We start from the raw sequence: 23,665 nt of genomic DNA on the forward strand, positions 1-23,665 counted from the left end.
TGGGCTTTGAGGTTTCACAGCCTCCCACCATTTCCATTTGCTCTCTGCTTCCTGCTTGTGGTTTAAGATGTCTTAAGCATGCCTGCTGACATGCTCCCTGCTATAATGGTGATGATCTCTCTTTTTTTTTAATTAATTAATTTATTTATTTTTATTGTCAACTTGATACAGTATAAATTCTTATCCTAATAGTGAAATGTTTCACTGAAGCTTGCCCAGTAATTGAGTAAAACCAAAACTTATTATAAACCACAGTCATCCTAGGGTCCCCCCTGCTATGTAGCCTCCTTGGTTCTGTGGGTTGCAGTCTGATTGTTCTTTGCTTTATACCTAGTATCCACTAATGAGTGAGTACATACCATGTTTGTCCTTCTGGGTCTGGGTTACCTCTCTCAGGATGATATTTTCTAGTTCCATCCATTTTTGGCTGGTCTCTTAACTTACTATGTAGCCAAGGATGGTGAACTTCTGATCATCCTGCCTATACTTTTTTTGAGTGGTGGGATTACAGGTTGTCCAGTTTGAGACTGGATTTTCTAAATGAAACTTGAATCATCTCTGCATAGTTTCTGACCCAAAACAGTATATCCAGTGCCACTCTGCCTTGAAGAAGCACCTTAGATTTGGGGCAACACAACAGGTTCCTGCTGCTACTCCCAACCTCTGAACCTGTTTAAACATCCAAATGGTGAACTGTGTGTGTGTGTGTGTGTGTGTGTGTGTGTGTGTGTGTGTGGTTTTAAAGTAGGGAAAGGTGAAATTCGAGGAGCAAAGTGAAGCTGGTGTGACCTCTGGACTTTGAGAGCACATAGTAATTCTGGGGTAGGGCAGATGTGGAAGTTGGTTCTGTCCAAGTGTTAGTGTCCATGAAACCCTAGAAACTTTCTTCCCTGGAGTTACTCATCATCTGTGTGATTCCTTGAAGGCAAGAGGAAGCAGGTTGCAAAGCTCCAGTGGAAGGAAGGGTTACGTCCTCTTACTGTAGCAGTGGGCAGGGAACCAGGAGCTTTCTCCTACTGTAGTTCAGAATTCAGCCCCAGTTGCCAAGAGTAAAATGTGTTTAGCTTCAACTATGGCTAGAAGCACGAGTTGGTACACTATGCTGGGCCGGGGTACACTCTACACTGTAGTCTTCTGCTTGTCCGCTCTAGAGGAGAGGAGGCCTCCTTCTCCTTGGGCTATCTGGGCTGTTGAGCCAGGTGTGGGAGGGTTGTCGGAGCTCACCAACTGTAGTCAGCCTCTGAAACCAGGAGGGGGGGAGGGCTCACAGCTGAGCTCGGGCCTTCTGCAGTGTAACCCACTCCTTGGCTGCATTGTGTGCTGCAAATCCAGGAAAGAGAAGTGGGTCAGGTCTGGTGGCAGCTTTGAATAGGGAAGTGCTGACTGAGAAGCAGATAGCTTTCCTGAGAGAAGAGTTCATTTAAAAAGAAAACAGGTGGATCTTAGTTACTTAAGACATTCTGATCGTTAAATAAAAACTTTCCTGGGCAGAAGGAGCATGATGGAAGAAGAAGAACACTAGCTTCTTTGTGACGACAAAATCAGAGTAACTGCCATCAATGAACTAGAAGGCCAGCTAGAGGGAAAGGACAGTATGGCAGGAGGGTTGGCTGCAGCACACCTTCTTCTGGATCACTGTGGGTGAATTTAGAGTGGGCTGTGTGGTCTGCAGTGAAGAAGCCTGACACAGATTCTGTACCATGGTGATTGAAGTCAAGAGAACGAGGTCAGCCAAGCCTTGGGATCACATGGATGTGCTGTAGTGTATGCAAAGATGCCACCTACAGGAAAAGTCCTCACATTTGGAGCTAAAAGTACCAACAAGTGTCTTTTCCCAAGACTTGTTACTGTGTCACAAATCTAGGTATATTAACAAAGAGGAAATGATCTTACAGACATCTTGAAAAGAAGAATGATTCGGTTTGCTCACCATTTTAGGGTGGCAGTCCATTATGCAGGGAGGGCATGGTAGATCTCACATCATGGCAAACAGGAAGAAAAGCAGTATAGGAAGGCAAGATGCAGCCCCAAGAGCCTCACACAGGGTCGTCGTCTCTACTGCAGCCAGCTCCCACTTCCATGGTCCTATCCTGAACTGAAGGGCTCCTTAGGTCTGAGTCCTCAGGATTGGTTTCTGGAAAGGCCTCACAGACACTCCTAAAGCTGTGCCTTACTGTCTCCTAGGGTGTTCTCAACTCAGTCAAACTGATAGCAGATTAATGTATCAAATAGAAAAGAGAATAGTTAAGCAGCCACTTGGGAGGAAAGAAAACAAAAAAAAAAATCAAAACATATTTTGTGAAACGAGTGAGTGAATTGTTTATTAAGACATTCATCTAATCTTGGTTGTGGAAGACCTTTTAAAAACACGACACCAGAGGCTGAATCCATGAAGTAGAACTGACTTCTTAGAAATGGAAACCTAGCTGGTGTGCTGGCCAAGCTGTGTGATCTACAGAGTGAGTTCCAGCACAGCCATGGTATTGGGGAAAACCCTCTCTCAATACGCATACACGCACACATCCCAAATACGTAAATGAAATGGCAAAGGCCTTCTGAATCAACAATTCAGTGATAATTAGTTCTTTCTGTTCTTCCAGATTACAGTACTCACTTAGGGCTCATACTGCATGTAACCAGCTGGGGCCATGGCTCTTAAGACCCTCTGCAGGGGGTCATGCACATTAACTAAAATATTAACAAAAGTAAAAGCAAATCGAGGAGCTTTCCACATCACTGGCCCAAAGATGCTCCTCTTGCTAAGAACTGGACATCAGTTCTTTGGGAAGAAGTGGAAATAACCAGTAATCTAAGCTATTTCAGCAATACTAACATTTAGCAAGGACTGTGAAATAAAGGACAAATAATAATTAATAAGATTTTTTAAGATTGCCAGAGTATGATTGCTGAGATCTGGTAATGGCTGCTTTAACTATTGGATAACATAGTGTTGGCCTCAAAGTTGGCTTGTTTTTTAATTTAGTTTTGTGTGTCCATGTGCCATGGATCTTGGGTGGAGGTCAGAGGACAGCTCGCGGGAGTTGGTCTCTCCATCTTGTGGGTCCTGGGGATTGAACTCAGGTCTTCAGGTTTGGTAGCAAGCACCTTTGCTTGCTGAGCCATCTCACTAGCCTACAGCCTCAAAATTCTTGAAGAAGCCTGCTTTTAGTATATTTATGCCACAGTTAGATAGACAGGCTGTGGCACCCTCTGCTGGCAGCAGCCCCTTCAGCCCCTTCTTGAAGCTAGGTTGGGTCCAACCAAATAGGCAAGAGGGACTGTGTGCTGTGGTACCTGTAGACATCCTCCTAGGTTCTTGCCAGTACTTACTTCCTAAGGGCTTGTTCTCTCCTGGAAGCCTCACCAAGCACTCACTGAAACAGTGGTTATAACTCTCCAATTCCTACTGTGCCCGAGTCCTGAGCCCTCTAGCAGGAAGGTGTACTGAGTACGCATGTGCTGAGTGATGGGAAGCTGTGCACAGGTGCTGGGCAGACAGCAGTCAGGTCTCATCAGCCTCCCCATGGAAATGGTATCCTCATAAGGGATCTGGGAGCTGGCCAGTAAAGAGTAACTCACCAGGCAGGAGATGGGTTAAGAGGGGTCACACTAACTCTCTTCCTGAGGGATACCCTGCCCTTCTCTGGGGGCACCTTTGCCTGTGGAGCGGGTACTGCTGGTGGCCGTGTGGGGCAGGACAAGGCTGTGCAGTGTGCAGCTTTGCTGAAGGAACCTGGGGACTCTGGGGTCCTGTGTGAACCTCTTCGTTCTCGGTCTGCCATAGCCTAACTTCGTGTTTGCTTTTGTTCCCTTTTTTTTATTTAAAGGTTTTTTTGTTTTGTTTTGTGTTTTTAATAGATGAGGGTTACTACCAGGGTGGAAAATTTCAGTTTGAAACTGAAGTTCCTGATGCCTACAACATGGTGGTGAGTAGCCTCTACCTAAACCTCACTCCCCACACACACCAGGGACAAGGCATGGAGACATGGGGGACAGTGAAAGGTTTCAGGAACTCATTGTCCAACAGGTATTCATCGTGCAGATGTTCTGCCTCTGTAGTTCATGTAAATTTTTAAAATGGGGGGCACATGTATTTAGACTGTGATTTTATTATGGTATAATGACAAAGCTCCAGGGGCCAATTTTAGAATTTCAGGTAATTAATAACCTATAGCTACATATTAGTCCCTTGAAGATCATATTACAAGCTGGGCGGTGGTAGCACACACCTTTAATCCCAGCACTCAGGAGGCAGAGACAGGCAGATCTCTGAGCTAGAGGTCAGCCTGGTCTACAGAGTGAGTTCCAGAACTGCCGGGGCTATAGAGAAAAACCCTGTCTCGAAAAACTTAAAAAAAAAAAAAAAAAGGTCATATTATGTACTGATTATACCAAAGACTGTCACATACGGCTTTGCTTTTGAGGATAGATCAGTAGGGAAGTAAGGTGATATATAGAAAGTTGAAGTGATAAAAATGGTAAGTAGCTAGACAGATGGGTAAATGGTGGAGAGTGGATTTATAGGGATTCCAAAAAGAAGGTGAGAACACCACCTTTGAGGGTGGGGGTGGCAGAAGGGAGCAGTTAGTCACCCCATTTGGTTCAGAGGCAGGGATTGGGTGCGATGGCTGTGCAGACTGTGGTCAGAGGTGTGGAATGGAGCACGTGCACCAGGAGCTCCAGCTCGGAGGATCCTACACCACACTTGAACACAAATGTGCACATATATTCATATGCGCATACAAATGTAACAAAGAATAAAGTAGACTAACCTTGGCCTAGGAAACTGTAGCACTAGTGTCTGCACATACATCTGTCTGGAGCAGTAATGGTCAGCTGTGGGTCTGTGACTTAGGCATAGCAATTTGAGACCAAGGGGTGGAGTGGGTGTGCGCTCCTGTGTGTGAGTACACACATGCATATTGCAGGTATGTACGGGGGAGACTTGTGACCTCTCTCTCTGTTGCAGCCTCCCAAGGTAAAATGCTTGACTAAAATCTGGCACCCCAACATCACAGAAACAGGAGAAATATGTCTAAGGTAAGTCCCTTCCTCCCTTCTGCACGTGTGTGAGCCTCTTCAAATGCACTCCTGTAAGGGGATCTCGCTTGGCTACAATTCAGAAATGCCAGGGCCCTGCTGGTCCTCACTGTGCAGTATGGTGCTCTCTGTTTCCACCTCCTTTAGTGAACAACCACAGTCCCAGTTTATGGCTGATGTTAACTAACAAGGAGGAAGGGGTGGGTAAGGAAAACAGCAGGAGCCCAGCTTCGGTGACCTCAGACACTTGCACTGAAGATCCGTTCCGTAATGTCCTTTCTGAGTGGGTAGCTTCCCTGTGTCTCGTCAGCTGTAGACTGTGTCCTGCTCTCACAGTGGTATAAGGTCAAGGCCTAGCAGTTCCAACCTTCCCTGGGAGCTTCCTGGTCTCTGAAGAAAAGAACTGCAGAAGAGAAAGGGGAGCTTCTTTTCATAGTAGAGCATTTGAGCTTGCCTGTGTAGACCCTTTTCCTAGTACTCCAGGGTATTAATGGTGGCTGTCTGGTCTAGACAACTACCGTTGCAGATCCTCTCTGACAGGAGGACTTGGGGAGGCTAACAAGGCACTGCCTCATGTTCAGCTACCCTGGGAAGCAGGCTTCTTACCTCCGTTGTAAAGGGTTGGGTCCTGAGGCTGTTCTTAGGGTGCCTCTCTTGTTTCTCCATTCTCCTCAGTAAGCACTGCGTAAGGAAGATAACCTGTGCCTGAATGCCTCTTGTCTGGTCTTTTTTGTCTGAGAAATGTAGCCCGTGCCATCAACCCATGCAGAAGCTTTAAAAATACTGTCAGGTGTGGTGGCACATTTGGATCTCTGAGTTCCAGGCCAGCCAGGGCTTCATAATTCAGACCCTGTCTCAAAACGAAAACATGCCATACAACAAATAATAATAAACGATAAACACAAAACTGAAAGAGTATCCCTGAACTACTTGTTATCCTTGTATTTAAGTATTCAATTTGAAAGCATTAACACTGGACAAAGGGCTCAGGCTCACTGGCCACCAGGAAACATGCAGGAGCACCATGAGGTTGTGGCTTGCTACTCCCAGACTGGAGAGTGTGGGAGAGAAGAGAGACCAGCCTCAGCATTGGAGGGTGTGGATGCTACACACTTTGGGCAAATGGTTCCTTCATTCACAGATAAAATAGTTACCCTGTTGGAGGAATTATGTTTTGGGTTATGCCTGACAGATAAATTACAGACTAGTCCTCACTCATTCCCTCTATCATTTTTGTTGCCGTCACTGTTTCTGGGTCTTAAACAACTTTTTTTGTATGTATGTTGTTCCAGTGATGCTTTTTTGATGCGTGTGGTGGCACATGCCTGTAATCCAAGCACTCAGATGGCAGAGACAAGAGAATTGATACAGTTTCAGCTAGCCTGGAGTATATAGCGAGTTCCAGGCAAGCTAGGACTACACCTGAGACCCTGTCTCTAAAAAAAAGGTTTTCCTTTGCTTAGAATTCCATGTAAAGGATGAATAGTCCACACACAGTCAGTAGACAAAATAACAGGAGATACTGTAACTGAAATCCAGCTTTGGAGGTGAAGGTTATCCTCAGTAGACCGAAGACTGACCAACCAAGAGGAGACAGGCTGCATGGGTGCAGTTCATTCCTTTATGGTGAATAGCCACGGCTCCTCACTAACATGTGTCTCTGTTTGCAGTTTACTAAGAGAACATTCAATTGATGGCACTGGCTGGGCGCCCACTAGGACATTGAAGGTAAGAGGTAGCATTCGTTCTTCTGTAGTCCTCAGGCAGGCAGCCTCCTGGAGGAATTGCACCCTTGTTCCCAACCACACACCTTCTGGGTCTGCTCCACCAAGTATTGCTTAGCCAGTTCTAACTGGATCAGAGTCCTTGTGGACCAGCCCTGTGGTATTCAGGAGTCAAACCACAAGAGAAAGCCTAGTGGTCTTGTTCATTCAGTGGGCCTATCTTGAGTCTTTCTGGGTATCTGGAAGAGCTACAAAGTGTGTAGGTTACTTCCTGAGTCAGAAGGATTGTGAAGTGATGGGTAGATTATTACTGGATAGGCTCCACAAGGGAGAAAAGTACAGGGAAAACATTTGACCCTGATCCCATGTCAGAATGTGTAGACTTAATACAATTATACCCTGTTCCTCCCAAACTGTTGCCTGACACATGGACCACCCAGCCTTTCCCCATGTCCTGTCCTTAGGATTGTCCCATTACCCAGAAAGAAGTCTCCTCCAGCCCTCCTCATGGCATCTGTTCCTTCTGCAAGTCTCTGGGATGGCTGCCATTTCCTCTGCAGTATCTCTGCTGCTTGGGGCAGTGGCCTGCTGTCAGCTCAGATGTCTAGCCCCTTTTTTCAGGCTTAATGCTTATCTTCACCTCCAGTGCCAGTCACTAGCCAACTCACACCAGAAGGTCAGATGTGCCAAAACAGATAGGTGGGAGAAAGCAGGGAACAGTAAAATATATATATTAGCAGATACTATGGGAATCAATATCTGAGAATCAGCTTAAAAGAACAAGACTTTGGAGTTGAAGAATCAGGTAGAGAAGGAGTCTGTGGTCGCCATGGTTCCCATCTGAAGATCAGATCTGTGAGCACAGATAATGTTTTTTAGTGCTATTGTAGTGGGAATTAGTGATCTTAGAAGTGCAAGTCTCCCCTAATTCTTGAAGTAACTAGAGAAGATTAAGAAGATGTAGTGGAGTAATTTATCACTGAACCCCCAGGGGCAGTAATGTTACAAAGCAGCAGGCTTTGTTTTGAAGGGAAATTCCAGAAGTCCAGTCTGTGTAACAGGAGATGGGGCGTGGCTCCACATGTGGCCCGTGGCTCATGGTCCCTGCATCTGTCTTAACATGGAAGGCAGTTTCAAAGGTGGTCAGAGGTTAGACTTGAAGAAAGGGTTCCTGTTTTCTGTCTTGAGAAAAGCACTATGATGCATATTTCTTGGTTACATGTTTAAAAGACTTAGTGGACAGGAGCCTGATAATTGTTCTTTCTTCTTTCAGGATGTTGTTTGGGGATTAAACTCTTTATTTACTGTAAGTATATTACTCGTCCCGTTTCTTGGTTTTCTGGCTGCTGGTTTGAAACACAAGCTTAAAAAGCACGGGGTCTTAGAAGCCATCCTCCTTTCCATTTGATGACCAGATTTTGCACTGTGACTGACGCAGGAACTTAGGGGGCCTTAGGGTGACGTATTTGGAGATTTTCTGCCTTATGAGATGCCTCCTGTCATCTGTGGCATAGCATGCTTGATTTTAATCATCAACAAAAGGAAAAACAGTAGAACTTCCACTAACCTGTGAGGCCCTGCCCAGGGTTGTGGTGTTTCTGGGCAGCACACACCTACAGGGAAACCAGCATTTGCAGACATTTCAGGTTCTCCTTGTCTCTTTGAAACCACAACCTTTGGGTCAGACCTGGATTCCACCACTTGGATGTTTTTTCCAGTGTGCTCAATCATTTTGATGTGGGCCTTGGCTTCTTCGGTGACATAACGGGATTCAACGCCCTCTTTTGGCCTCTGTGGACACCAGACACACATGCAGTGCACAGACACAGACGGGCAAAACACCCCAACACATAAAGATAAATAAACCATTTTAAGACAGTGGAAAAACCCCACTGCTAGGGAGATTTTTAATTAGGCCAGGGCTCTGGGGTTACAGCCACTTCGTGTGGGGATACATGTGGGGAATAGGTATGTCTAGAGGCCAGGGGTCAACCTCAGGTGTTACTTCTCAGGAGCCTTCCACCTTGCTTTTTTCAGATAGTTTCTCACTGGGACCTGGAACTCAATAATTAGGCTAAGAAAGAACCTGCCTGTGTGTGTTCACACACAAAGAATAGACCCTTCTGTTTGAAGAGCCTCATTGTAAGAATGATTGTTCAAGGCTAGAGAGATGATTCATCGGTTAAAAACACTGGCTGCTCTTCCAGAGACCCAGGTTCTATTTCTAGCACCCTCACAGCAGCTCACAACTTTCTATAACTAGTTCCAGGGAATGCAGTGCCTTCCTCTGGCTTCCACAAGTGTACACACACACACACACACTTACACACACACACACACACACACACTTACACACTTCACCTTTATACATGCAGGCAAAACACTCATATACATAAAATTTAAAAAAAAAAAAAAGGTCTTTTAAAGAGAACAGTGGTCCTTTACCAGTTATCAGATAACATCAAATTAATGGGATTGGTATCTTCTCCAGTTTCCCCAGAGTGGGGATAGTCGTGTATAGGCATACCCTTGACTTTTACTCAGCTGTCATTCACCAGTTTGAAAAGCACCCCCTGCTCAGCACTCTGCAGTGAGGGGCTTGGAGTGCTTGGACGCTCTCTAGGCTGCTGTGCCAGTCACTGACTCCCTGAGGCTCGTTGTAGACTGAAGGGTTGCTACAGTGGGAAAGCAGCTTCTTCCCCACACTCATTATGAGTTGTTCTCTTTTTCAGGATCTTTTGAATTTTGATGATCCACTGAATATTGAAGCTGCAGAACATCATTTACGAGACAAGGTGAGCTGGCAAACGGGCTGCTTCTAGGTAGACACATAAGATCAAAAGAGTCTCAACTGGGTAAGTGAGAACTGAAGTGGTGGATGTGGGGCAGCCATTTAAAGCAGTTTATTTATGTCACAGTAAATGTGCGCTTTGCTCATAGTGAAAGTGGCTTTTATTGCAGATAAAACTGTAATAAAATATCAGTATGAGTAAAAGAACAGGCTCATTACGTCATTAGCAGTAAGGTAGAGCTGGGGTAGAACTTTGTGGTAGAGGACTTGCAAAACAAAACAACAAAACCCTACCACAATGGTGAGGGATACAGAAGGAAAGATGGGTCACATCAGGCCACCTGCCTCTTTCCACACATGCGTTTGCCTTTACCCAAAATAATGGACTCTTGTCAATTACACTTACTCTTCATTATTTCTTTTTCTCTGATCAGATCATAAACTCCTTCCTGGGCTCTTTTCCCCCACAGGATGTTTCCCTGCTGTAAGCAGCAAGTCAGTAAACACATCCTTAAATATGCTGGTATTTGGTTCAGTCCTGTAGCCAGATGGCTGGATCAAAGATGCTGTGTGTGCTTAATTTGAATAGTGGGCTGGTTGTTTATCTTTGAGACTCAACAGGGCACAAGTCCATGCCTGTATAGGTTGGTGTACTTCACTGCACACTGCCTGAGAAGGCCGCTGCTGCCCTCGGCTTTCTAAGCTTCTTGGTAGATCGCGGGTGGCAGTGCGCTTGCTTTGGACCTCTTTGAGCCGTTCTCAGAGATTGTATTTAACATTTTTTTTCTGATGTGCCTGCTAAGGGCCTGGCTCTGTTGCTAGTTGTTTGCATATGTAAGGACAGAGCTGATGTTTTGTACATCAGACACTGTTTCTGTCTTAACTCCTTCAGATGGGTGTGAGGTGCTTCTAATAAAAAGGCCTGTTAATCAAATACCCGGGCCCCTAAGAAGGAAGGAGCCTGTATATGTGTACCAAGCTGATAGAGTTGCCGTCACCGCACAGTGGGTCGATGTAAGGGTTCGTGAATGGGAGCATGGAAACCTCAGGAAAGACAAGGGACAGAGCACTGTTACGGAAAGGTTCCTGGAATGACTGCACAAAGGATTTCTACAGAGGACCAGAAACAGTCCTGTGTATCCTGAGCAGGAATGTACAGAAGCTTCTAGCGTGACCTAGGCTGAGGTAGCTTGAGTTGTCCATCCTCAAGCAGCCTCTTAAGGCTCCCCCTATTTTTAATTTATTTAATTACTTGAGGTAGGGTCTCACTATGTAGCCCTGGCTGGCCCAGAACTCTCTGTAGACCAAGCTGGCCTCACACTCAAAGATCCACTGCCTCTGCCTCCTGAGTGCTGGGACTAAAGACATGCACCACCACACCTGACTGAATTCATTTTGTATTGTTAGGGGCTGAATCTGGGGACTTGTGCATTCTACCAAACATTCCTAAATCCCCATCTCCTTTTATTTGAAATGAGGTCTTGCCAGGATGGCTTTAAGTCCTAAACTGAAAATATCCACATTCCTCAACTTCTAAACTAGTTGAGACCATAGACACATGTTGCCATACCTGGCTAGGAAGGCTATCTGATCCTTTGATGACCAGTGTGGCTATTTATTGTGTATCCTCACTTTATTACCTCCTCCAACTAGTTATACCTACTTTAATTTGTCAGTGGGGCTACAGTCTTAGGCTCCAGCATCCATGGTCTTCATTCTAAAGTCTTGTGTTCTTAAAAATGAAAGAGGAAGTTAGAGGCAGCAGGAACTACAGTAGGAAGCCTCCTGTGGGCCTGGCACTGGATTTGCCCCAAAATGAACAGAACAGAAGGGGCCAAGAAAAGTCTTGTCCTGAGTTAAGGATGGGCATGGTTAGGATGAACTCCCATTTCACATTCTAAGCCTCTGTGATGATTCCTGGTGAGCTCACAGTATTGCTCAGCTCTGGAAACTAGAAGTGATCTTGAAGACATTTTGGAGTTTCTGCACGGCCCTTCCCAAATCTTGAGTGAACGGCCAGTATGGGAACTTCTGCACAGCACAGATGTGGAGAGGCGGCAGCAGAGTCACCTAGAGTCAGATCACCACTTGACTGGAACTAAGTCCCTGACCTTACCATAGTGTTCCAACTGAGAACATGCCTGGCCTTGAAAGAGTAACTTTGCCAGTCCAGAATAGAGCAGGGGGGCGTGACACAGCTGGTCAGGTGGGGCCCCATTACAGAGAGGCAGTTGTAGGTAGGCACACTTTGAAGAGAGCTCAGCAGCCCCTCAGCATGTGCCAAGCCTTCGCCTTTATCCCGCTCAGTGCTGTGGGGAACAAGCAGGGGAGCCCTCCCTGCCCCAGGACTTACTCGGGAACAAAGCTTATAGCTGTGCGGTGGGGACAGCAGTGCCTATAGCTGAGTTGTTAGAGGGAGCTGATGGGAGCTTCGGGGCCGTGGGATTCGGCTCCTAACCTTGAGAGGGCAGACTAGGGAAACAGACTAGGTAGTGGCCCAGATCTCAGAAGGCTTTCCCACACAGACTGACCTGGGTGAGTGAGTCCTTGGGTCTTTGCTGTGTTGTGTCATCTGAGGAGCTCCAAGGGCCATGGTTTCTTGACACGAGAGAATGGTAAGCTCTGTGGCCCACTTGCCTTTCCTCCAGGTTTGGTGGGTGTAGGGAGGGTGGGACTGTGAAGGTAAGCACATTTAGTGGACAGCAAGACCCTGGGAAGTTACTCTGGGAAGATGGATCTAGAAGCAAAGGTCTGTCAAAGAGTGGGTCTGCTCCTCCCCCATGGTCCATTGGTCACTGGGCCATGGGGGCAAAGGAGGCAGTGGTAGCCAGCAGAGCCTTGTCCAGCCTGTGAGTACGACAGAGATAGCCCCCTGGGAGGTGACTTCAGTGAATCAGCACACCTTTATTTCAGAGTGTAGGGCATATATAGGATTGGAGACAGTAGCTGGGAGTCCCCTAATTTGCATTAAACAGCATGCTCCTCTCAGAAGCACAGTCCTAGTGTGATGCTCCTAGCACAATGTCTAATTGACATATGAGCAGGGAATGCTTCTGCAGGGAACTGTATCCGTCCGGGGGTCACACTAGAGATAAGTCAGGCATCTGGGCCTAGAGACAGTCTCCAAATAAGGTCAGGTAGAGAACAGGGCGCCTTCTGCCAGTGGGAAGGAGTTGTCCATGGTGCCAGCTCAGAGAGCTGCCAGACCATGTTAGACTGCAACCTCTGACCAGCAGGGCCTCCCAGCAAGAGTAGCTGTGTAGCTCATACTACTGCAGAAGAGTGTTGGCATTGGGACCACGAACATGCTTTCCCAGACTTGATGGTCCTGTTGGCACAACTGAGGGTGTGGGGTGAGTTGCTCTTAGGATTTCCTCTCACCTGGCCTCTGCTGTGCCCTTCCCCGCCACACCCTCCCCTGCACAGTTTGCACTTGGGTCATGGAGAGCTGGCATCATTGGTGACATGAAGCCAGGCTTCTCCACAGGGTCCTTCACTTTGGGGACATTTGCCGTGTTCCTGAAGTGTCCCTTAGCTCTCTTACTGTTCTCTGCTGTAACCTCTCCCCCACAGGAGGATTTTCGGGACAAAGTGGATGAATACATCAAACGCTATGCCAGATGATAAGAGGAGAGATTACAGGTCTGAGGACTCTGTCACAGTTGTCTCTGATGTGAAACAGCTCGAGGTAGCCCACCTCCCCATCCTCATACTCCCTGTCAGCCCCTTGGGATTGTCCCAGTCTTGCGACCATGTTGTCCTGAAGAAGACCATCATCCTGACTACACAATACAGCAAGAAAGTGTGTCTGGGCCTCGAGAGCGTTGTCTGCTTCCCTTAACATGTTTACTGAAACTCTACTGTCTAGGCTGTGGGATTCCTCCGAAGTTGTAATGAACTCACCACTGAGGATAGCGCTTGCTTCCCCTCCCCCAACAAAACCGGTGTCCTGCACAAGTGATGTAATGGCACGTTCCGTGTGACTGGCAGATTGGCAATAAGAACCCGCTATAAACTGTGATTGGATGCACATTCTCTTAGCTTCTTCCACGAATGTTGGCCCTGCCTAGATGTGAAGCTTCCCAGAATGCATAGTCATTCACTGTAGATCTTACTGAAATGCGTATTTTATTTAATGTAAGTATATTTTGGAACAGATTTGTAATTTGTACAATTTGATGCTTTAATTATTTTTTCTATTCTCATTTAGTTTGTATTTTCATTGTATAGAGCAGACACAAAGATACTGGGTCAAGCAACTCTTGAAGAGAAATACAAAGAGACCATGAAAGGCACATTACTCATTTTCTCCAGATGCAGCAGGAATCAGGCTCCTAGACAGCAGCTCTTCCTGCTGTCCACATGTGGCAAGGATGTTTTGGCGACTTAGAACCTAGACCTGAATGATCAAAACCAAAGGCAGGAAGGCGTCTCTCACATGCTACCCAGACACAGCAGGCTGGGCTTCCTAAGCAAGGGTGGTGGCTGATTCCACAGTTGTCATAGCGTGAGCCGGGGCTTCCTTAACCGAGCTCTATCTTTGCGGTCCAGCAAGAGGAAATGCCTGGGGAATCAGCTCAGTCTCTGGTGCTGCCAAGACTGCACTGTGACTGTCTTCTGACTTGCCAGTGGTTCCAAGCCCAAATAGACTAGGCGGCAGCAGATGCCATGCTCAGTCAGGGTAGAGCACTTCAGAGTCAGGCCTGCAGAGAGACTGGTGGGTTTAGTCTCGCTTTAGACATTTAAACCAGTGCAATCTAATGCAAAATAAATGCATGTCTGGTTGCATTCACTGCCTGCCTAGCATCCACACTTAACTGCCAGTCTCCTGCCTGTCATCCTTGGGGTTTAGTGTGCTTTGCAAGGTCAGGCTTGCTTCCCACTTGGTAGCATTAAGTGGACTAGTTAGCCACAAGGGGTGGCCTCATCTGAAAGGCCACATACCTGGATGAACAGGGCAGGAGGGATGGGGCCGGCAGAGTGAATGGTGGGACCCCAGTAATCCAGGACTTGCCCAAGAGCCTGGAGACTTTATCCTCTGCCACTGTTGGTGTCACTGGGTACTCAGCAGCCAGGCACTCTTGGTGCCCAGCTGATCAAGGTGACTATCCAAAGATAGGACTTCCTCACAAGATGTTTCAGTGGAAGAGCACATGTGTGCTCAGTGTGGGAAACCAGCCCGCCGGCTCAGGCTGTGCTGACAATGGTGCTACCTCAGGGCATTACACAGTAGCATTTCATTAGAGGCAGGTCCCTGTGACAGGGCCTTTCCTGTCAGATAGCCCATACTGTCTCGTTCTGTTAGTGGAGATCCTTTAGAAATAGTTCTCTCCCCAGCTCACAGACCCTTCGCCTCACCTCTCACGGTGAGCAGCACTGTGCCTGACCTGCCACAGACTGCTAGCTTCTTCATCTCCCCACCCTGGCCAAAGTAACATTCTAACTAGTCCTTGTGACCTCAACCAAGCTGGTAAGTTTAGTTCTGCCGAGAAGTATAATCCCCAAGCTTGTGAAGAGGCTGGGTCAGCCTGCTATGGAAACTGATAGGAGTGGTCTGGCCTGGGGAAGGGAAGCTCTCGGGCAGCCTGAATACACTGTGGCTGTCAACCTCTGCCTCCTGGGTCTTGGCTCTGCTCTGGAGCCTCCTGCTCAGACTTGGGTGTCACTTGTATGTTCTCCAGAGCTTGGAGAAGGAAACACTGTGGGTGGGCCTCTCACCCCACGCCAACAGGTCACTTCCTTTTGCAGTCTTTCTAGGAGCCGGGGCAGGGGCACCATTAGGCGAGTCCAGGTCTTGGCTGCACACTGCTGTGCTCTTCCTCCCAGTCCTGCTCTTGCCCATTGGCTTGCTCTGCTTTCTGTTTGTTTTGTGTGGTCCAGGCTGGCCTTCTGCCTCGGTCTCCTGAGTTCTGGGATGGGCTGCCACAACACCCAGCTCATCTTGGTTTTTCACCCACTGTTTAGGGAGCGTGTGAGCAGATCCCAAGGTGCAGGGTCTTGAGTGGTGGGTGACCTCCTTTTTCACCATATTCAAGCACTGAGAACCTTACAGACACCGTGCAGTTGCTGCTGAACAGTCAGCAAGGTATGCTCTTGCAAGAGCAGTCAGTGCTGTAGAGAAGCTCTGTGGACCTTCTTCCCAGGGTGCACCACCGCCGTACCCTGACTCCTCGCTTCTGTAAATGCACTGCCATGAAAGCTCTCAGAGCGACCTAAAGCCACACCTTGTATCTCCTCCCCTGTGAAATCTGATGGGTTATGTTCTGGTTAACCTTTAGTTGAACTTCAAAATCACTGCGGTTCCTGTGGACAGCAGGGTGGGGTTTGTTGGTATTTGTTTAGATTTATTTATTTATGTATTTTAAGTATTATGAGTGCTCTGTCTGCATAGATTCCTGCTTGCCAGAAGAAGGAATCAGATCCCATTGCAGATGGCTGTGAGCCACCATGAGTTTGCTGGGAATTGAACCCAGGACCTCTGGAAGAGCGGCCGTCTGTGCTCTTAACCCCTGCGCCGTCTCTCCAGCCTGACATCAGGGTTTTTGCTGACAACCCAGCGAATTTTTTTTCTTTTCTTTTTTTGGTTTTTCAAGACTGTTTTCCTGTGTAGTTTTGGTGCCTGTTCTGGATCTTGCTCTGTAGATCAGGCTGACCTCGAACTCACAAAGATCCTCCTGGCTCTGCCTCCCGAGTGCTGGGACTAAAGGTGTGCGCCACCACCGCGCGGCCCAGCAGAATTTTTATTGTAAAAATACCACTAATGGGCTGGCAAGACAGTTCAGTGGTAAAGGTGCTTGTGCACAAGCCTGGTGACCTTAGTTTTATCCTCGGAATCCATGCAAAAGTAACTCCACAGAGTTGTCCTCTGATCTCCACATGTCTTGTGGCACATGCTCACACACATTAAGAAAGTTAGGTTTTAAAACAATAGAAGGCTGTAAGCCAGCAGCCGCAGTCTCTAGTAGGCCCTTCCTCACTGTCTGTCTCGAGGTGATTGCCCCTTCACCTCCTTACAAATATCCCATTTCAGAGATCCAGATTGCTACAGTTCCACTATTCTGAATGTGCTTAGTGTGGTAACATGGCTAGGAATACTTTTACCAAAGACGACTTTGCCAAGGAGAGCCTGTGGCCCCTCCTCCCATGCCCTGCATCACACACTGGGCAGCACAGGGGCTGATGCAGGAGGCCACACTGCCTGTCCGTGCTTTCTGAAAGAAGTACGCTTGGAAAGCACATGGTGGAGGCCTCTGTTACGAATATGTTTGTACATGTTGAGTGGCATAAAGACTTGAATCCTCTCAAATCTCAGCTTTGGACTCATTTGCTCTCATTTTCAAATTTCCTGAGCTAGAGTTTTTACAAAAACTCTCCTAGGTTTTTAGCTTGTCGAGACCATTGGGAACAGCAGTGCCTGCCTTGGTGCTGCAAGACTGTTGTGAACAGGGCCTCTCACAGCCTCGGACAGAGCACTTGCCAGGCAGGTACCTGTTCAGAAAGAGAGGAGGGGAGGGGAGTTGATCTTAAGGATTTGGCCTGTAGCTGACAGCCGGTCTGTTGATGCTGCACCACTAAGCAGTGGACTCCGGCAGGCCTAGGCTTGGCCGGGTGCTGCAGTTGCCACTGAGTTTTTAATGCCTTCTTTCCATCTTCGTTGTGCTTCCTTGCCACGCCTCACATGCACCACTTGATGTTGGCAAATGTGGTATCAAGCCAGCCATTTGTGTTTGCAAACATCGCTCTTTAGAGAGCGAACCCCAGTTCTAATAATCCCATGCCCGCCCTTCCCAAACGATGGGAATTGAGGGTCCATGTTGGGCAGAACCGTGGTAAAAAGCCTGTTCCCTTTCCAGAAGCTTTGCCTCACACTAGCCATGTCCCTGGAAGGACTGGTAAGGCGTGCTAGATGGACCAGGGACAAAGGCCAAGGTCCAATAATTCCATGGGTCCCGTTGCCCTCAATGTGGGCATGCCAGACTGGTTATGGTGGTGTGTTGGTAGACTGAAAGAACAAGCCTGATGCCCAGGCCATGGCAAAACATTGGGTACTGGAACAGTCTTCCCACATTCTTTTCACCTCCTGTAGGAAAGGTTCTAAAACACCCTTGGCTACCCCAAAGCTTCCGCTGTCCTTCAAAATAAGGCCCCTGTACCTGGCATCCAGAGTCCATTGTAACTGGGCTTCTGTCCACTGTGCCAGCCTTACAGGGAACAGCCACTGAGGCCAGGGCCTCCAAATAGTACCTTCGTGTCTGGAGACGACACCTCCTCTATTAGTCAAGTCTCCGCTTTTCCTCTTGGGGCTCTGTTCAGATTCAGTTCACACGTTCTTAAGTGCTCTTGCTGCTCTCACATGCCACAAAGTTAGATACTTGTGGGGACCTCAATCTTTCCAGGCACCAGGGTGGGAATGCCACTTGACGTTGTGTGTGTTCCTGTCTCTCTAGGAGCAGGTGAGTGCTTGAGCCAACAGATCTTGGCCATTTGCAATAACTTGGGCAGGTTATAGTGTGGCTCTTCACTTTTGAGCAAAGTAGAGAATATGGAGTGTGTACCAGAGCAGTTGCCCCAGGAATTGTCCAGAAGCTGGGTTCCCTGGCTAACCAGGCAGGGAGCTAGTCTGGTCTGTGCAGTTTGCTTTGCCTGAGTGAGGAGCCTAGGAACAGAACAACAGAAAATCTCATCCCAGAGGCTCAGAGTTACCCATCAGTGTGAATAGAAGTGAAGTGTAGGGCTGAAAACATTTAAACCCCCAGCAAGTAACATTGACTCAGACCAAAAGTGTCAGGGGAAACTGGGCTAAAGTGAAAGGCAGTGGGGGAAGCAAGCCATAATGACGCCACATGGTAAGGGTGGGATCAATGATGTGGAGACAAATCAGGCCCTCAGGATGGAGGTTGCAGAAAAGACAGGATGCCAGCCCAGTACCTGGAGAAACCGACTGGATGGACTGGATGGCCAAGCCAAGCACATACCTGGCCATGACACACAAATTGCCAGACAGTGTGACAGTACCCTAAAGTGAGACTCAATAGGTTCTGGCTCATGGCAACCATAGCTTCTCTGCGTGCAGGGGAACTGAGTCTTAGGTTGTGGAACTCAGAGCAGAGCCCACACTATACAGACTTCAGAGGACAAGCCCAGCCCACCCAGAGGGCCATTTGGCCCAAGCTGTCTCTATCTCATCTGTCCCTGAGATCAATGAAGCTGGGAAAGAACTAGCCAGGAAGAGCAGAGAATAAGCCCCTGGAGTTCACACAGGCCCAGGAAAAGGCCATGTTTTCATGAGCTTGTGGAGTAGAAAAGCCTTGCCATTGAGCACACTGGGCAGAGGTTAGTGGCCGCTAACTTGCTCAGCAATGGGAAAATGAATCTAAAGGCTATGCAGGCCCTGCCCAGAAATGTTGACAAGAGCAGGTGAAGGCACATGCCAAGCCCAATGACCTCTTGGGAGGAGGGAATCATCTCTGGCTGGCAAGCGTGCCATGGTGCACATGCAAGCAAGTGCTGCAACAGCGTAATTTAAAAAACCAACATCCACACCATGCCACAAGCCACCAAGCCTGCTGATGTTACAAGGCACCAGGCTGGCTACAAAACTGTCCTGTAAAAGAAATTTACTACTATGCCGGTGTTGGTGGCGCACGCCTTTAATCCCAGCACTTGGGAGGCAGAGCCAGATCTCTGTGAGTTCAAGGCCAGCCTGATCTACAGAGTAAGATCCAGGACAGGCACCAAAACTACACAGAGAAACCCTGTCTCAAAAAGAAAAAAGAAAAGGAAAAGAAATTACTACTATCTTAAACAGCAGTCTCAAACAAACTCAGGTACTGCTGGAGAGGGATAGAGAGGAGCCTTCCAGAGTGACTTCCCAGCCAGGCATAGCGCTTGCTGCCCATCATGCAGACCTAAAGTTCCTCTCCCGGGAGACAGACCAGGCAGCCAGCCTGAGACTGGCCAGAGCCAACTCCAGCACTACCACGGCACCTGTGTTGTGCTGAGCTGAAACCCAAGTTTGAGGTCCCAGTCTCCTAAGACAACATATGTCCAAGAACCTCAAAAGCCTTCTGTCATAGTTAAGGTTTTTTTTTTTTTTTTTTTTTTTTTTTTTTTTTTTTTTGAGACAGGGTTTCTCTGTGTAGCTTTGCGCCTTTCCTGGAGCTCACTTGGTAGCCCAGGCTGGCCTCGAACTCACAGAGATCCGCCTGGCTCTGCCTCCCGAGTGCTGGGATTAAAGGCGTGCGCCACCACCGCCCGGCATAGTTAAGGTTTTTATTACTGTGGAGAGATACACCATGACCACAGCAACTCTTAGAAAACATTTAATTGAGGTGGCTTGCTTACAGTTTCAGAGGTTCAGTCCATTATCATGACAGGAGCATTATGCCATGCAGGCAAACATGCTGGAGTAGCTGAGAATCCTACATCTTGCAGGTAACAGGAAGTCAACTGACAAACTGCGGTATCCTGAGCATAGGAAACCTAAAGCCTGCCCCACAGTGACACATTTCTTCCAACATACCTACTCCAACAAAGCCACACTTCCTAATAGTGCCACTCCCTGTGAGCTTATGGGGGCCAGCTACTTCCAAACTGCCACATCCCATTCCCTGGCTCCCATAAGCTTGTAACAATATCATAGAGCCTGAGAGAAAATGGGCATTGCCTATAGGGGACACTAACTTGAGTGACAGCTGGTCTCTTCCGAAACCATACAGGCCAGAAGGAAGATGCATGATATTAAATTCTCAAAGGAACATATGGCCAAGTGTATATTCAGCTAAACCTTGTTTCTGGAAACAAAGTGCAAAGCCAGCTTGATTCTTCAGATGATATAAAACAGAATTAGTCACCTATTTGTAAAGGTTGACTAAAACCTTCAATACAGGTGCAGTGGGGCACGCCTTTCATCCCAGCACTCAGGAGACAGGCAGGTGGATCTCTACAAGTCTAAGACTAGCCAGGGCTACATAATGAGCCTTAAGAATTAAGGAAGACCAAAGTTCTTGAAAAACAGGGAGCCTTTAGAAGTCATAGATGGTGGTTAAGTAGAAATTACCCATTTGGTACCCAAGCATAGAGATACTGAAAGGCCGTGGGTGGGGAACAGGAGGAGTAGGAGAAGACAAATGTGAATACTTGAGAATTAAAAAAGGGAGGAAGGGGCTGGGAATGCAGCACTCAACCTAGGATGTGTGAGGCCCTGGGATTCATCTCTAGGACTCCCACCTTCTGTGCCCCCCAAAAGGCAAAGGAAAGGAAATTTAGAAATGATTCCTTTATCAAAAATGGTAAAATGTTGGTGCTAGGGAACTAGAGAGAGTTGGCTCAGCAGCTAAGAACATGAACTGCTTCTGGAAGACCAAGTTTAGTTCCTAGCACTTGTGGGTGACTCACAAACACCTGTAACTCCAGGGGATGCAAAGCCCTTCTCTGGAATACATCGACAATTGTACTCATGTATCCACACCTATGCACATATACACATAATTAAAAAAATAAATGTTTTTAATGTTGGTACTAGCAGACTTCATTCACACGTGTGTATTATAATACCCATAGCAGCCACATAAGAAGATACACTAAGGGGTTGGGGATTTAGCTCAGTGGTAGAGTGCTTGCCTAGCAAGGCCCTGGGTTCAGTCCTCAGCTGGGGGGCGGGGGAAGATACACTAAGTGACAGCCAGAATAGATGTGACTATAACTACAGTTGCTTTCTACCACATCCAGCTAAGTAGGCATTTCAGCAGATAAGGAGATGCCAATAAGCACCTGAAAGAATGCTCAACATTATTCATGGGCAAAGACCTTCTGAGACCACTCTCCACGAACATAACAAAACTGGCAAAAGAAAAAGGGAGAGGCAAAGGCTTTGGCAAACCTGAAGATGTCACAGACCTCAGTGAGAACAGAGGTGTGGCATCTCTAATTTAGAACAGCTGAAACGCTACAATATCGTTAGAAACATACAGCTCACTTTTACAGCCACCAGAGAGGGCAGAACATGATGGATGCTCTTTGAAGTTTTCCTTCCCAAAGCAGTGTGCCGTTCCTTAAGAGTTCTGCTCATTCCCTTGGTGAGTACATGTGCAAGACTCTTGTTGGCTTGAATCGGTCCGCTAAGGACAGTGATGCTTTCCCTGTGTTACGAGACGCATGACTGGCCAATATACAAAGCACCAAGCTGTCATGTACACTACAAATAAACAAGTGAAATAATGACTATTCCGCAGCAATATTAAAGAGTAGAACAGAGTAGTGGTCGATTTGATAAACACTAGGGCTTTCTTGGTACGTGCATTGCTAGCAGCACAAAAATAATCAAAAGATGCACAAGTCTTGTGTCCTGAGGACTACAAAGCACTGCTGAAAGACAGCTCTAAATAAGTGGAAAGCCATCCTGTGTCCATGGCTCTGGGAGTGGAGAGGTAATCCCCCCCATTAGCCATCCTGACTGCTCTGTCCCACCTCCTCAGCCTTTGTGGGGTGCACTTACCTCACCCACACTCTCCTGTAAGATCACTGAGACAGGGAGAGCCACAGATCCAGTTCAAGCTCATCCTTGTAGGCAAGCACAGTGCTAGCCTCTGACCCTTCCTGGGGCAAAGTCCCAGCTGCTGTGGCACCCCTTGTGGCACTGTGCATCCCAGCACTTTCCTCCTACCAACTGTAGAACAGGGGAAGCCCTGGCTGAGCAGGGAGTTCTAAAAGTTTGTAGACACTCTTAGGTCTCTAGGTGCTCAACAACAGCCCACCACTGTGCAGCGTGTGGGACACCACCAAACTGGAGGAGTCTGGAGCCTGAGGGATGGTTACCATATGCAAGCCTTTTGCACATAATGAAAAGGGGCTATGATGTGTGCCCTTGTAATATCTGATGTAACATCAAGACATACAAGAATGTCAAACTGGCACAGAGACTGGGTACAGTGTGAAAACATCACTGTTGTGTGGTGAGCAATTGAATGTTAAGGATAGGCAGTGAAGGGAAGACCTGCCCAGGATGGTCCAGGTCATCCAGGATGAGGAGAGGAAGGGAGAGCCGCATCTAGTCTAGTTTTATAGGGACTGCTCTGGGATGCTGTCAGCGCGTGCACCTCCTTAGCACTCAGCTAAGCAGACAGGTGTTCAGTTCTGAGGAGCTGACGCGGATGGATGGGTTTCAGAGTGAGTGTGAGACTTAAAAACATAACCATTAATCCCAGCACAGGAGGCAGAGGCAGGCACATCTCTGAGTTCCAGGCCAGCCTGGTTTACAAAGTGATTTCCAGGACAGCCAGGGCTGTTACACAGATAAACCCTATTTCAAAATCAACAACAACAAAAGAATCATACCTTCGGTTTGGGGCTTGTGTATCTAGCTCTTTGGAGCACTTGTTCCCTTCCTGGGTTTCAAAGATGAGGTGTTACAGTAACTTGCAGATATTCACTGGTGATGTCCTGCTTGTTACTGTCATTCCACTCCTTTTTTAAAAAAAATTTAAATGTGTATGAGTGTTTTGTCTGCATGTATATAAGTGCACCATGTGCATGTCCAGTGACTGTAAGGGTCAAAAGAGGCCATCAGATCCCCTGGAATTGGAGTTACAGATGGGAACCGAACCTGGTTCCTCTACCTTCATCTCCTTCCAGAAGTTTAACATTCCCCCACCCCTCGCTTAGCTAATGGCTTTCTAATTTCAATCAAATCACCCGGGAAGGTGGACCTGGAGAATTTGATGTCTCCGGGCACTCAGGTCTACAAGTACTGGCCACCAACCCTTCCGGGCGCACAGTCCCAGCTCCTGCAGCGCCCCTCTTTGCTCCGCGCATCCTAGCGCTTTTTGTTCCACCAACTTTGCGGCGACAGGTGAAGCTACAGGTCCTTCTGTCACCGGCTGACAGATCAGGGGAAGTGGGCTCCCGAGGCACGGTGCCAGTAGCAGCAGCACCCGGATCCCATGTCCTGAGCGGCGCGCGCTTTTCGGAGGCCGGTTAGACACAACCCGCTGCTGGGTGTCCCCACCTGAAACTGTCCCCAGCTCCGCCTCACGGCCACCTGACCCTACACAGCCAATCAGCCAGTCAGGGGCGGAGGCCCCGTGCGGCTTGCGGATTGGCCAGAGCGCGG

General features: G+C 47.7%; 1 protein-coding gene across 8 annotated transcripts in view; it reads left to right on the forward strand.

Moving 5' to 3' along the window:
- Ube2f (ubiquitin conjugating enzyme E2 F (putative)) overlaps positions 1–13,760 on the forward strand; it is a 56,983-nt gene extending 43,223 nt beyond the window's left edge. For 7 of the 8 annotated variants that reach the window (XM_006988682.4, XM_006988683.4, XM_076549588.1 and 4 more), the window contains 6 exons: positions 3,859–3,926; positions 4,970–5,040; positions 6,711–6,768; positions 8,038–8,070; positions 9,497–9,559; positions 13,129–13,760. In XM_006988682.4, coding sequence (XP_006988744.1) covers positions 3,859–3,926; positions 4,970–5,040; positions 6,711–6,768; positions 8,038–8,070; positions 9,497–9,559; positions 13,129–13,179 — 344 coding nt within the window. In that variant the 3' untranslated portion in view covers positions 13,180–13,760. Of the gene's footprint in view, positions 1–3,858; positions 3,927–4,969; positions 5,041–6,710; positions 6,769–8,037; positions 8,071–9,496; positions 9,620–13,128 lie in introns of all 8 variants that reach the window. The other variant, XM_042259843.2, reaches the window with a different exon arrangement.
- Positions 13,761–23,665: the final 9,905 nt, after the last annotated feature.

The sequence above is a fragment of the Peromyscus maniculatus genome, chromosome 13, assembly GCF_049852395.1.
Source record: "Peromyscus maniculatus bairdii isolate BWxNUB_F1_BW_parent chromosome 13, HU_Pman_BW_mat_3.1, whole genome shotgun sequence".
NCBI classification, from domain to species: domain Eukaryota; kingdom Metazoa; phylum Chordata; class Mammalia; order Rodentia; family Cricetidae; genus Peromyscus; species Peromyscus maniculatus.